The sequence below is a fragment of the Doryrhamphus excisus genome, chromosome 19, assembly GCF_030265055.1.
Source record: "Doryrhamphus excisus isolate RoL2022-K1 chromosome 19, RoL_Dexc_1.0, whole genome shotgun sequence".
NCBI classification, from domain to species: Eukaryota; Metazoa; Chordata; class Actinopteri; order Syngnathiformes; family Syngnathidae; genus Doryrhamphus; species Doryrhamphus excisus.
The window spans coordinates 15,127,206-15,139,870 of NC_080484.1; the positions used below are offsets into that span (position 1 = coordinate 15,127,206).

At 37.8% G+C, this 12,665-nt stretch overlaps 1 protein-coding gene across 5 annotated transcripts; it reads right to left on the reverse strand.

Moving 5' to 3' along the window:
- Positions 1-4,087: 4,087 nt before the first annotated feature.
- plekhd1 (pleckstrin homology domain containing, family D (with coiled-coil domains) member 1) lies at positions 4,088-12,575 on the reverse strand. 5 transcript variants are annotated; one of them, XM_058057608.1, is made up of 14 exons: positions 11,579-12,575; positions 11,282-11,416; positions 9,279-9,372; positions 9,100-9,189; positions 8,171-8,250; positions 7,990-8,081; positions 7,866-7,918; positions 7,701-7,795; positions 7,487-7,583; positions 7,241-7,419; positions 5,444-5,576; positions 5,240-5,384; positions 5,021-5,164; positions 4,088-4,716 (listed from the first exon to the last, which is right to left on the reverse strand). In XM_058057608.1, the coding sequence occupies exons 2-14, from the start codon at positions 11,386-11,388 to the stop codon at positions 4,532-4,534; spliced, it is 1,494 nt and encodes a 497-aa protein (XP_057913591.1). In that variant the 5' UTR covers positions 11,389-11,416; positions 11,579-12,575; the 3' UTR covers positions 4,088-4,531. The 5 variants fall into 5 exon arrangements, with proteins under 5 accessions (XP_057913591.1, XP_057913586.1, XP_057913589.1 ...); XM_058057603.1 differs by having other exon boundaries at positions 11,282-12,574; XM_058057606.1 differs by having other exon boundaries at positions 8,171-8,247; positions 11,282-12,572.
- Positions 12,576-12,665: the final 90 nt, after the last annotated feature.

The window sequence follows — 12,665 nt, forward strand, 5'->3', positions numbered from 1 at the left end:
AAGTCGGGTCGGGACACGACAAGCTCTCGCCATAGCCCCCCTGCCGCCCCCACGTCAACACGTATGGGGGCCACGCAGGCCAGGAACTGAGCACTCCAAACTTTGTCTTTGTTCCCCTTCAATATCTTCTAGAAGATCCATTTTTTTTTTTTTTACATAAAAGAATGAATCTTTGTTATTTTTGCTTTATTTTCACAATTGGTGCTGATTTGGTTTTATTATTTTCTTCCATCAAAAGAAAAAATAAATATTTTATTAATTTTTTAATTTTATTTTTAGGTGACATTTCATAATGTACAATTGTTTTCTTTTTATTATTTTATTTAAATTATTGTGTTACTTTATTTTATATTTAAGGTTAAAATAGCAATCGTTTTAATTGTGTTCTGTAAAAATAAAGTGTTTTTATTATTTTACATAAAATAAAACTAAAATAATTCATTTTTTAAATAAAACTAAAATAATTCTGTTTTATTTTCCATTTTTATGTTACAAGTAAATAAATAAAAAATACATCAAATTATATTGTTTTTTATTTTTTTACCAAAATAAATACAATTTAATCTTTTTGATTTCAAAAATAAAATCATAAAAACAAAGATTTTATTTTTCAAAACATCAAATAACATATTTTTTAATAAAGTAAAATAGAAAATGTATATTGCTTATTACATCAAATTATATTGTTTTTTTTACCAAAAGAAATACAATTTAATCTTTTTGATTTCAAAAATAAGATCATAAAAACACAGATTTTTTTTTCAAAACATCAAATAACATTTTTTTTTTAATAAAGTAAATGTATATTGCTTATTATATTCACTTGGTGTTTTCTATTTCTGTTTAAAAATAAATGAAGGATGAATGTTATTATTGTATTAATAATTCTAATCATATAATGAAACAGGTAAAGACTACCAATCCCTGTGGCACCCCATGCTAGCAAGGTAGCGACAAGCTAGCTGACGAGCTAACTGAGAGATAGCGTAAGAGTAATTACGACACGTGAGTGGCAGGAGGTGGGTGGGTGGGTGTGTTCTCCCCTTCCTGCTCGGGCACAACTAGCGCTTAAAGAAGAAGAAGAAGGAATATAGAGCCCAGCTTAAGCTAGCACGGCGGCCATGTTGGAAAGCGGGGAGAATTCCTCCGCCGCATTTGAGCGCTGCAGATGGCGTTCTGGCTTTCCCGTGAAACAATATCTGCCGGCTCTGCGGTTCCTCTGCGTCTGTGTACATGTGCAGCAGGCAGCAATCAGCGCTGAGGTCGTGGGGGGGGGTGTGGGGTGGTGGTGGTGTGGGTGGGGGGGGGGGGGGGGGGGTCTCCACATAACGTCCTTCACCCCGTTGAGAAAACAAGACTTGACGGACAGCGCGTTTACAGGCCTTGTCAGGCATTAACAGATTTGATCCATTTTGCTTGGCTTTGGGAAGGAGGTTTGGGGAATATCAGCCAGGCGCCTCGGGGTCAACGGGGGGTCGAGGTGCTTGACCCGACAACCCTTGCTGATTTCATTTGGCTTTTCTATTTCTGGAGCGTGTGACCGAAGCCGTGTGTCACCCGCAAAACACATGGACTTCTTTCTGCACGCTAACCGAAAACTCACCGAGGGTTAGCAAAGAAAAGCACCACGTACGGTGCAGCGTACAACGCTTCCTGAGCATTGTGGGGGGGCGGAGCCATGATGCTTTTTTAAAAAAAACTTTTTTTTATTCTAACCACGCCAACGTTTCACATGGGAAAGAAATTTGGCATGGCTCATAACACTGGCTTTCAGAGGGCGTGGTAAAACTGACCCTTTGTGATGTCACAGAGTGACAATGTCCTTATATGGGTGTGGCTGTAAGCCAGATAAGCTCTGCTCTCCTCCAAGGTCTGATCCTCTGTTTACTTGCTAGCAAAGCTACATTTGTAGCCACCATCGGACACAAGTGGTTGAAGTTCCTGAGTCCCTACCATCAAAAAAATGCATTTTAATCTGTAAGTTTTTTTTTATTAATCATAAAAAATTGTATCTCATAATTGTAAAAAAAAATTTTTTATGTCATAATTATGAGTCTTGTAATCACGTAACTTTTTATCTCATAATATGGCTGTTACCAATGAGCGGGGGGTGGGGGGGGGGTCATTGACCGACCAATAAGCAGACAGGATGCTACTACGCTATTATGCTATTTGACATTTCCACATTGGGAATATAGTGATAAGATTAGCGCCAGAGTTAGCATATCAGGAAAGTTTGACCGGATTCTTCCGCGGCATGCTAGCTAGCCCTCGAGTTAGTCTTTAATGAATTTCGTGTCATTCACATATATAAATATATAAATATATACCACGCATATGTATTGTTTCTTTTTGCCTAACTTTTCTTTTTGCCCCCCTCCCCACCCCCCAATACGCGTGTCCTTGTCGTGATCTCGCGCTGATTTGTGGCAGTCAGGGCAGGAGTCCATGCATGACGGCATGCAATAAAAATCACTTTGTATGATGCGAGCAATCACAGCCAATCAGGGCTCACGCTTGATGATGATAGGCTGCTGGAAAAGGGGAGTCGGGAGGGGGGGGGGCGGCCTGGAGGTAGGGGGTCCGCTTGAGCGTGGTACTCATCAGTCTCTGTGTTTACATTTGCGTGTTTAGATAAAGTAGATTGCTTTGCACCTAACCCTGTAATATACGCTAAAGTATCCTCCTGATAATACCCTTCCAGCCGCGCCGTGGCAGTGCTGTAAACCATCAACGGCTGGAGGAAAATGGCGTCTAATCAAATGTGACGTGGTCGCCATTGATGACAAATACGTCTGAAAAAGTTGACAGGATAGGAAGGTCGGTGGCTGAAATACAAAACTCTGGTGCAGTACTCCCATACGCCACCATGGTATCGCGGGTGACGCCCCCTGCTGTCCTCACGGGGGACAGCATCCCACATCCCTTTTCATGCTCCAGACCAGGGGCGTCACTAGGTTCTGAGGACAGGGGGGGACTTAGCCCCCGTGGAGATGCACAGGATATGAATGAATGTAGTAGACATTCAAAACAATTAAAAAAAAATCCCCCCCAAAAATAAAAAAATAAATAAATATTGGCTTGCTTATTATTGCCCTATTATATTTTTGTAAAAAAAAAAAAAATCAATAAAAAATATTGAATTATTTAGGGGGGCTTAACAACATTTTAGGGGGTCATGAAGCCCCCCTAAAATGTTCTCAATTGTTTTAGGCCACCATTAAATGTACACACAATCTACACTGCTCAAGCTCTGCAACCAATTATGTAATAATCGTTATTATATTATTATTTAGCCTATTATTATTACTATCATCATTATTCTTCTTCTGATTATTACTAGTACTACTACTAGGCTAGTATTAGCCTGCTTATTGGCTTGCTTATTAGACTGCTTTTGCCCTATTATATGACATTTGTCAGAGATTTCTTTTGTAAAAAAATAAATAAAAACATTTAAAAATCATTAAAAAATATGTAATTATGTAGTGTCAGATTTTTTTGTAAAAAAAAATCATTTAAAAATATCAAATTATTTAGTGTAAGAGATTTTTTTGTAAAAAAATTTATTAAGAAATATCAAATTATTTAGTGTTGATATATAAAAAATATCAATTTAGTGTCAGAAATTGTTTTGTGAAAAACAAAAAAATAATTAAAAATATCTAATTATTATTTAATGTCAGAGTTTTTTTGTAAAAAAAAATCATTAAAAAATATAAAATTATTTAGTGTCAGAGATTTTTTTGTAAAAACAAAAAAAACAAAAAATCAATAAAAAAATATAAAATTATTTAGTGTCAGAGATTTTTTGTAAAAACAAAAAATCAATAAAAAACATCAAATTATTTAGTGTCAGAGATTTTTTGTAAAAAACAAACAAAAAAAATCTTTAAAAAATATCTAATTATTTAGTGTCAGATTTTTTTTGTAAAAAAAAATCATAAAAAATATCTTATTTAGTGTCAGAGATTTTTTGTAAAAAAAACAAAAAAATCAATAAAAATATATCTAATTAGTGTCAGAGATTTCTTTGTAAAAAACAAACAAAAAAATCATAAAAAAATATCTTATTTAGTGTCAGAGATTTTTTGTAAAAAAAAACAAAAAAATCAATAAAAATTTATCTAATTATTTAGTGTCAGAGATTTCTTTGTAAAAAAACAAAAATCAATAAATATATATATAATTATTTAGTGTCAGAGATTTCTTTGTAAAAAACAAACAAAAAATCATAAAAAATATCTAATTATTTAGTGTTTAGAGATTTTTTGTGAAAAAAAAAATCTATAAAAAATTAATTATTTAGTGTCAGAGATTCTTTTGTAAAAAAAAATCAATAAAAACTATCAAACTATTTATCCCCCCTAAATTCGGCCTAATGACGCCACTGCTCCAGACACATACAAAGGGTACATACACACGGAAGAGTGTAAAGAGTGTAAATATTAGAAAGGAGTACACCAGTCCACGTGTTTGCAGTAATGGTCGCTGTATTGGGGAAGGGAGCGGCGTACATGACCCTACGTGTTCACTGTTGGTGGAAGCTGGCGCCATCTTTGCGTGCCATGATCTTGTAGACGGTCTCCCTGAAGGTGCTGTCGCAGGTGAGTCTGCGGGCCGTCTCCCTCAGGTCCTCCATGCTGCCGCCGCTGCCGCCACCACCAACAACACCGCCCTCCTCGTCCGCCGCCGCCAGCGACTTTGAATGTTTGACTGTAGCAGAATAACAAAAACAACTTTCATTTTCATTTCATATCTATGTATATATATATATACTACGTTCATATTAGCATTTTCACTTTGCTGGAATTTTGGTGCCAGTCTGAGAGAGAAATAGAGTGAGGACGCCATCTAGAGGACGGAATGGTAACAACCGCTCTTCTTTATGAAAATGTCAGCAGAATAGCAAATGAAATGAAAAATCATAACAGAAAGCGCTAAATGTTTCTGTGGCGGCCCATCTGTAACTGTGGCAGGCCGGATTGTGGATGCAATGTTTCCCGTGTAACGGACTCACGCCAGTGGCGTCGAGAGGCCCTCCTCTGGATGCGGCAGCTCTTGATCCGGCGCGCGGCCGCCTTGTGGAGGTACACGGCGTTCTTCATGATCGCCGGCAGCTTGGCTTCGATCTCGGCCGCGCAGATGCACTCCTCAAAGAAGCCTGCGGACGCCACCACGGGACTTTTAGAGCCGCAAAAAAAACACCTTCAACGCCTCCGGTCGACGGCGGACTCACGCCTCAGCTGAGTGACATCCCCCCTCATTCTCTCGTCTCGCTCCTTGGTTCGGTCCAGAGAGTCCAGGCCTTTCTCCAGGCCCTGCAGGGCCTCCTCGGCACGCTTCAGCCTCTTCTCCAGCTCCACGCGGGACTCCATCTCCACCTTGGAGGGAAGGAGGAAGGAGGTGAAGGAGTGGGGTCAGCCGACATGGTTACCTGTACCTGAAGCTCCGCCTCCGTCTGCTGCTTGTCCACGGTGAGCTGAGAGAGCGACTGCTGAAGCGTCCTGGCCTGTGACGAGTAGAACTCTCTTTCCTGCTGGAGAAGCTCCGCTCGCTGCTGGTTCTCCCTCAGCCTGCAACACATCATCATCATCATCATCATCATCATCATCATCATCATCATGAGCTCAAACATTTTCTTCATGTCTTCATAACTCTTTTATTTACTTTTTCTCAAATATGACTATTCTATTCTCAAAAGAAAAATGTGCAATTACATATTTTTTTTCCCAAAAGTATATATTTTTTATTATTTTATTATTAAACAAATTCTAAAATAATTATTTTATCATAAACAAAATACACTAAAATATTTAAAATGTTCTAACAAACATTCTAAAATAATTATTTTATCATAAACAAAATACACAAAAATATTTAAAATGTTCGAACAAAACATTCTAAAATAATTATTTTATCATAAACAAAATACAATAAAATATTTAAAATGTTCTAACAAACATTCTAAAATAATTATTTCATCATAGACAAAATACACTAAAATATTTAAAATGTTCTAACAAACATTCTAAAATAATTATTTTAGCATAAACAAAATACACTAAAATATTTAAAATGTTCTAACAAACATTCTAAAATAATTATTTTATCATAAACAAAATACACTAAAATATTTAAAACGTTCTAACAAACATTCTAAAATAATTATTTTATCATAAACAAAATACACTAAAATATTTAAAACGTTCTAACAAACATTCTAAAATAATTATTTTATCATAAACAAAATACACTAAAATATTTCAAACGTTCTAACAAACATTCTAAAATAATTATTTTATCATAAACAAAATACACTAAAATATTTCAAGCGTTCTAACAAACATTCTAAAATAATTATTTTATCATAAACAAAATACACTAAAATATTTCAAACGTTCTAACTAACAAATGTTCTAAAATAATTAATTTACATATTTATAATCTTTTTATGTAATTATTCTAATTGTTTTATATTATTAAAATCGTTTCTAAAATAATTGCTTTATTGTCATAAAAATATTTTGCAAAATATTTTATATCATTTTTGAGTAATTACTTTATATATTATGAAAAAGTATTTTGTAAAATTCATTTCCCCCAACTATTAATATCTTTGCTTAAAAGGTATAGTCAATAAACGTATAAACATATCTTTTTTTCCACATTTACATGTATAATCACCTCTTGAAATTATACTTAATAACTAAATAAACATTTTATTTCCTCAATTTAACTTTTACTGTACAAAATGTTTCTTCTAAAAAAAGTTATGATCTATTTTTTCATTTAAAATCTCAAGTTTTTCTAAAATAAATTTAACAACCATTTGTTTTAAATCAGTCTTAACTATATCATTTTTAAAAATATATATATAAAAAGTATTTTTCTGAAGAAAAAAAAGTATGATCACCTTTTGTTCTTTTGTCTAATAAGACATTTTTTCTAAAAAATAATTATAATTTCCAATTCAAAAAATAAAATGTATTCTTATAAGATGAAATATTTCTTCTAAAAAGAATTTTTTTCTGAAATATTGAATTTTTTTCCCTCTAAAAATCTATTTGTAAAAAAAGCACGTCTAAACAAATAAAACTAATTTTATTCTCATAATTTGAATCTTTTTTCTTTTGTAAAAAGTCATTTTCACATATCCGATCTAATATCAACAAAATAATATTAAATGTTAAATTATATTAATTTCTCTACAGCAGGAGGTCAGAGAGTGAGATCTTACTTTTCATCGGCCTGCTCCTTCTCCTTCATCAGCAGCTTCATCTGCTCCTCAATGTGGTGCAGGTCCTGCAGGAGGTCCTTGGCATCCTGGCTCTTCCTATTCTCCTCCTCCACCTCTTCCTCCACGTCCTTGTCTTCCTCCAGCAGCTCCAAAGTTCTCTGCTTCTCCTCGGAGAGTTGCTGCAGGACGCAGACATGCCACAGTTCAAAAAAAAAAAAGCTGAGGTCGATCCAGGAAGTTGCTAACGACCTCGATGGACTTCTGCAGCATGACGGTCAAACTGCTCAGCTCCTCCTTCTCGTTCTCCACGCCTCGCAGCGACTGAGATGTGCCGTCCAGATCTCTGACAACACCATGAAAACAGCAATGGTCTGTTCCGGGGTCAAACTGTGGCCATTACACATCTACTTCATTCAGAAAGCCCCTCAGATAGAAGATAGATATAAAAGAAGGTCCTTACAGTTTAATCTGCTCCTGCTCAGCCTTCAGTTCCAGCACCACCTCCTCAAACTTCATCTTCTCCTCCTCCAGAACTTGATTGAGACGCTCCAGCTCCTGCGTGCAAAGACACAAAAAAGGATGAGAAAACAAAGCAAACTCAAACGAAGGACGAGGAGAACTTTACTTCTCTCTGCGCTCGCTGGTGACTCAGCTCCTCCGTCTCCTCCATCAGCTTATCTGCAGGAGGAACGTAAAGATGCTCAGCACAGCAGGCCAGCAACGCCTCCTACAGGCAAGATAAAGGTTACCCAGATACTCCTGCTTCTCCTTGGCTAGCTGCAGACCCTGAGCCTCCAGACTCTCAATCATGGCCTCCCCGAGCTGGGCGTTCTTCCACGTGCTGGAGGAAACAACATCAGCAGTAGAAGACAACACATCATCATCATCGTCATGTATATCGTGACGACGAGAAGAAAGAACGCTTCTTACACTTTGCCTGACTCCTGCAGCATCTCCATCCAGTGCAGCTGCTCCTCCTCCGACTCCGCCGCCACCACGATGGTGCCCTGCTGGTGCCAACATCATCTGACTTACTACAAAGCATCCATCATTTCTTCTCATGAACATCTAGTGAACCTGTTGTGTTGTTATGGCCGCCACCTTATGGAGAAGAGTCCTCCCCTTGGGGCGGGAGCTCATCCCCCGACCCGGAGATGGCACTCCACCCACTTCTAGGAGGAGAACCACCACCATCAATAAAGTTCCAGAGTTGTGTCAACGACACCTCCACAGGAACTCCAGGCGGATCTCCTCAACCCCTTGGGGTTGACTGCCACTGAGGAACTTGTTCACCACTATGGCAACCTCAGTTCCAGAGATTGGAGATCCCACCATGTTGGTGGGACTACAAAGGTCTTCTAAGTGGTTCTTCCGCCGGTCCACATCATCTCAAGCTTCCTCCTCCTGAGACAGCAGATGGTAGTCCAGAATCTCTCCAAAAGCCCTGTTGAAGTCGTTATTAATGGCTTCCCTAAACTCCTCCCACAGTCCAGTTTTTGCCACACGGCATCCTGGTGCTGGGGGGACTGGTGGACCCACTTATGATTCTGACCTGCCTGATTTGTCAGTTTCGATTCTACTGGCCCAGAACGGGGCCGAGCCGCCAGTGGTCTGGATGGAACGGACCATCTTTGGGAACCTTTTGTGGGCCAAAGCTTACGCCCGTCCCGGACTAGACCACGGTTGAGTGCAGTGGAGCTGCAAAGCCACCCAGGACTTTGATGCTGCTGCATCCCTGATTGAAGGGATGCCCCACGTCAGAGCTGTGGGCGGGGCTTGGGCTGTGCTGTTCTGCTATTGGCTACAGTCTGAGGTTTAGCAATAACAATAAGAAATGGAGCTACTATGGTAGGACTCACAGAGAAGTCTTCCAGGCTGATGACCAGGCCAAAGGGCATGCCCATATCCTCTGTGGCGGACACCACGCATCCTCCCAGGGGAATCACTCCCTGATACACACACACACACACACACACACACTCTATGAGTGAGTACATCCTGAAGTCCCATGACAGGATTGGTGGAGGTAAAAGAGGACCTTGGGGTGGATGTTGAAGATCCTGCTGCTGTCAAAGCTCCTCTTCTCGTTCTCGGCGTAGTAGAGCAGAAAGCTGTCCTTGATGATGAAGAACCTTGGCCGCAAGACACACAACGTCACGCACCGAGGGGCTTGACAATAAAGACTTAGGGAAAAAATGCACACATGCTAATAGGAGTGTAAGTATGACTATAGGGGTGTTATGTCATGTCTAGAGGGCTCTATCCATGTTAAAAATCAGATTTAGAAGGTGGTAAACGGGTTTTCTATGTCTTGTTTTCTCTTATGATGTCTACTATATCGGCTAATAGGAGTGTAAAGGTGACTATAGGGGTGTTATTTCATGTCTAGAAGGCTCTAATCATGTTAGAAATCGTATTTAGAAAGTGGTAAACAGGTTTTCTATGTCTTAGTTTCTCTTATTATGTCTACTATATTGGCTAATAGGGGTGTAAAGGAGACTATAGGGGTGTTATTTCATGTCTAGAGGGCTCTAATCATGTTAAAAAGCCTATTTAGAAGTTAGGAAAAAGTTTTTCTATGTCTTAGTTATGATGTCTATTATATTGGGTAATAGGAGTGTAAAGGTGACTATAGGGGTGTTATTTCATGTCTAGAGGGCTCTAATCATGCTAAAAAGTGTATTTAGAAGGTGGTAAACAGTTTTTCTATGTCTTAGTTTCTCATATGATGTCTACTATATTGGCTAATAGGAGTGTAAAGGTGACTATAGGGGTGTTATTTCATGTCTAGAAGGCTCTAATCATGTTAAAAATCGTATTTAGAAGGTGGTAAACAGGGTTTCTATGTCTTAGTTTCTCATATGATGTCTATTATATTGGCTAATAGGAGTGTAAAGGTGACTATAGGGGTGTTATGTCATGTCTAGAGGGCTCTAATCATGTTAAAAAGGGTATTTAGAAGGTGGTAAACAGGTTTTCTATGTCTTGTTTTCTCTTCTGATGACTAGTATATTGGATCATAGGAGTGTAAAGGTGACTATAGGGGTGTTATTTCATGTCTAGAGGGCTCTAATCATGTTAAAAACAACAGAAAGCATTTTTAAACTAACGCATACAAAGGTTCATTTTTTGAATTTTGTGAACGCATTTTTTTCTTACATCCAATTATGCTGAAAATGGACTGCAATGGAAGCAAAATAAGTGTTTTGAAATTCAGTTGATTAAAATACAGTGTTAAAAGTCCAGTTGAAAAAAAAAAAATAAATGGAAAAAAATGCACATATGAATTTGATGTTTCATACACTTATGAAACAGTGATTTGACAAACGTTTATTCAAATGCAATATTAAAAATTACTGTGTTTTAAAGCTGTTTATTAAAAAATTAATTTGAGTAAAATTTAGTGTTTGACTCACAGATACTCTTAAAACAGATAAAAAGCGGTTTTATGTAGTTGATTAAAAACCATGTTTTAAAATATGGTGAAAGTACAATGTTTTGAAAAGCATTTTGCTACTATAGAATGATTTAAATTATATTTTAATAAACCTAAATCTTTATTCAATGACATTTTCTGCTGAATTTGATGTAAAAAAAAAAAAAAGAACCATATGAACTTTTGCACCTTCACAAACACGACAAACGATTGGCCCGCTTATCTGTGATGTGACCTTCATGGCACAAACGATTCTCCCAAGGTCACCATGAGCGCAGCAAATTGAGCGTCTGTGTTATGTCACCGTGATGCTCTTGCTTTACATAAGTCCGTAACTCCGTACTGAGCCTTTTTACCGTTATGGAGTCAATCATTCCATGTCCAGCTTGTTAAAAGAATACCACTTTTCGGTTGCGGTCACACACACAATTTAAAAAAATAAAAATAAAAAAATAACTATAAAAAAAAAAGTCAGTGAAATATTGGGAACGGCCCTCATCATGAACTTTTGGTGCTAAGCTATTATGAAATAAAAGCTATCAAAGGTGATCGTGGTTGTCATCTTGCATTGGATGTCTTCCGAGACCGAATTAAGAGGGACTGACCTGCGGGACCACTTGGCCGAGGGTCGTCCAAAGGGTCTCTTCCACAGGACGCCATGCAGCTGCACCTTGGTGCTGATGTCCAACGCCTCCGAGTCTGACTGCTCCATGGACGACCAGGGCGACGACACAGAGCTTCTGGACCAGGACGTTAACATCCTCCCCAACGCTCCAACGAGAAAAGGGAGGGAGGAGTGCAGAGGGGGAGGCGTGGAAAGAAGAATGAACGCTATGAGGAATGGATTTTTAAAAACAGTCAATAACAATCAAGCAGCAGCAGCAGCAGCGGCGGCGGCTCACCAGCGTGCAAACAAATCCTCAATAACTCAGCAGGGAGCAACCATGCATATGCCAATACGCTCATCAGCTGGAGGCTGAGGAAAGCGGAGGGAGGGACGGATGCTGGGAGGTCCACGTGGTCCAGTCAGTAAAAGCTCCACTTCAGATTACTGGAAGCAGCATTAGGACGCCTGCACACGCTCACATTCGTTCTCACTGGATGCTGAAGTGTAACAACACTCATCGCTACGTGGGTCATCCATCACGTTATTGCACAACCCTGGTTAAAAAGGTTGGGCTGGAACACACTGGATGTTAGAACACGGCTGGGAACCAGTCTCAGAACGCACAAAGACTTTGGTAAAAGCAGAAAAAGAAAAAAATCAGGTAACAAGAAGCAGCAAAACATGGATCAAAAAGATGTATCATATCAAAACATGGATCAAAAAGATATATCATATCAAAACATGGATCAAAAAGATATAGCATATCAAAACATGGATCAAAAACAAGGATGAGGATATCAAAAAGGTATACAACATAACAAAACATGGATCAAAAAGGTGTTAGGACGTATCAAAACGTGGACCAAAAATATGGAACATGTCAAAACGTGGATCAAAAAGGTATGAGGACATTTCAAAAATATGGGAAAAAAAAGGTGTTATAAGTTATCATACACAAGATGTCAGAATAGAAGATGTGAGAACCTATCAAAACATGGATCAAAAACAAGGAACAAGGATGAGGATATCAAAAAGGTATACAACATAAAACATGGATCAAAAATATAGAACATGTCAAAACGTGGATAAAAAAAGTATTAGGACATTTGAAAAATATGTAACATATCAAAACATGGATTAAAAAAGGTAATATGACATTTCAAAAATATGTAACATGTCAAAACATGGATTAAAAAAGTTATTAGGACATTTAAAAAATATGGAACATGTCAAAATGTGGATCAAAAACGTATTATAAGTTATAATACACAAGATGTAAGAATACAAGATGTGAAAACCTATCAAAACATGGATCAAAAAGATATAAAATATCAAAACATGGATCAAAAACAAGGATGAGGATATCAAAAAGGTATAAAACA

Bases quoted from the DNA above. Each gene is read 5' to 3' on its own strand.
- plekhd1 (XM_058057603.1), bottom strand. From the start codon at position 11,436: ATGTTAACGTCCTGGTCCAGAAGCTCTGTGTCGTCGCCCTGGTCGTCC. The intron at 8,082-8,170 runs GTAAGAAGCGTT...TGTTTCCTCCAG, and splicing joins CTGCAGGAGTCAGGCAAAGT to CACGTGGAAGAACGCCCAGC. The intron at 5,385-5,443 runs GTACAGGTAACC...CTTCCCTCCAAG, and splicing joins AGACGGAGGCGGAGCTTCAG to GTGGAGATGGAGTCCCGCGT.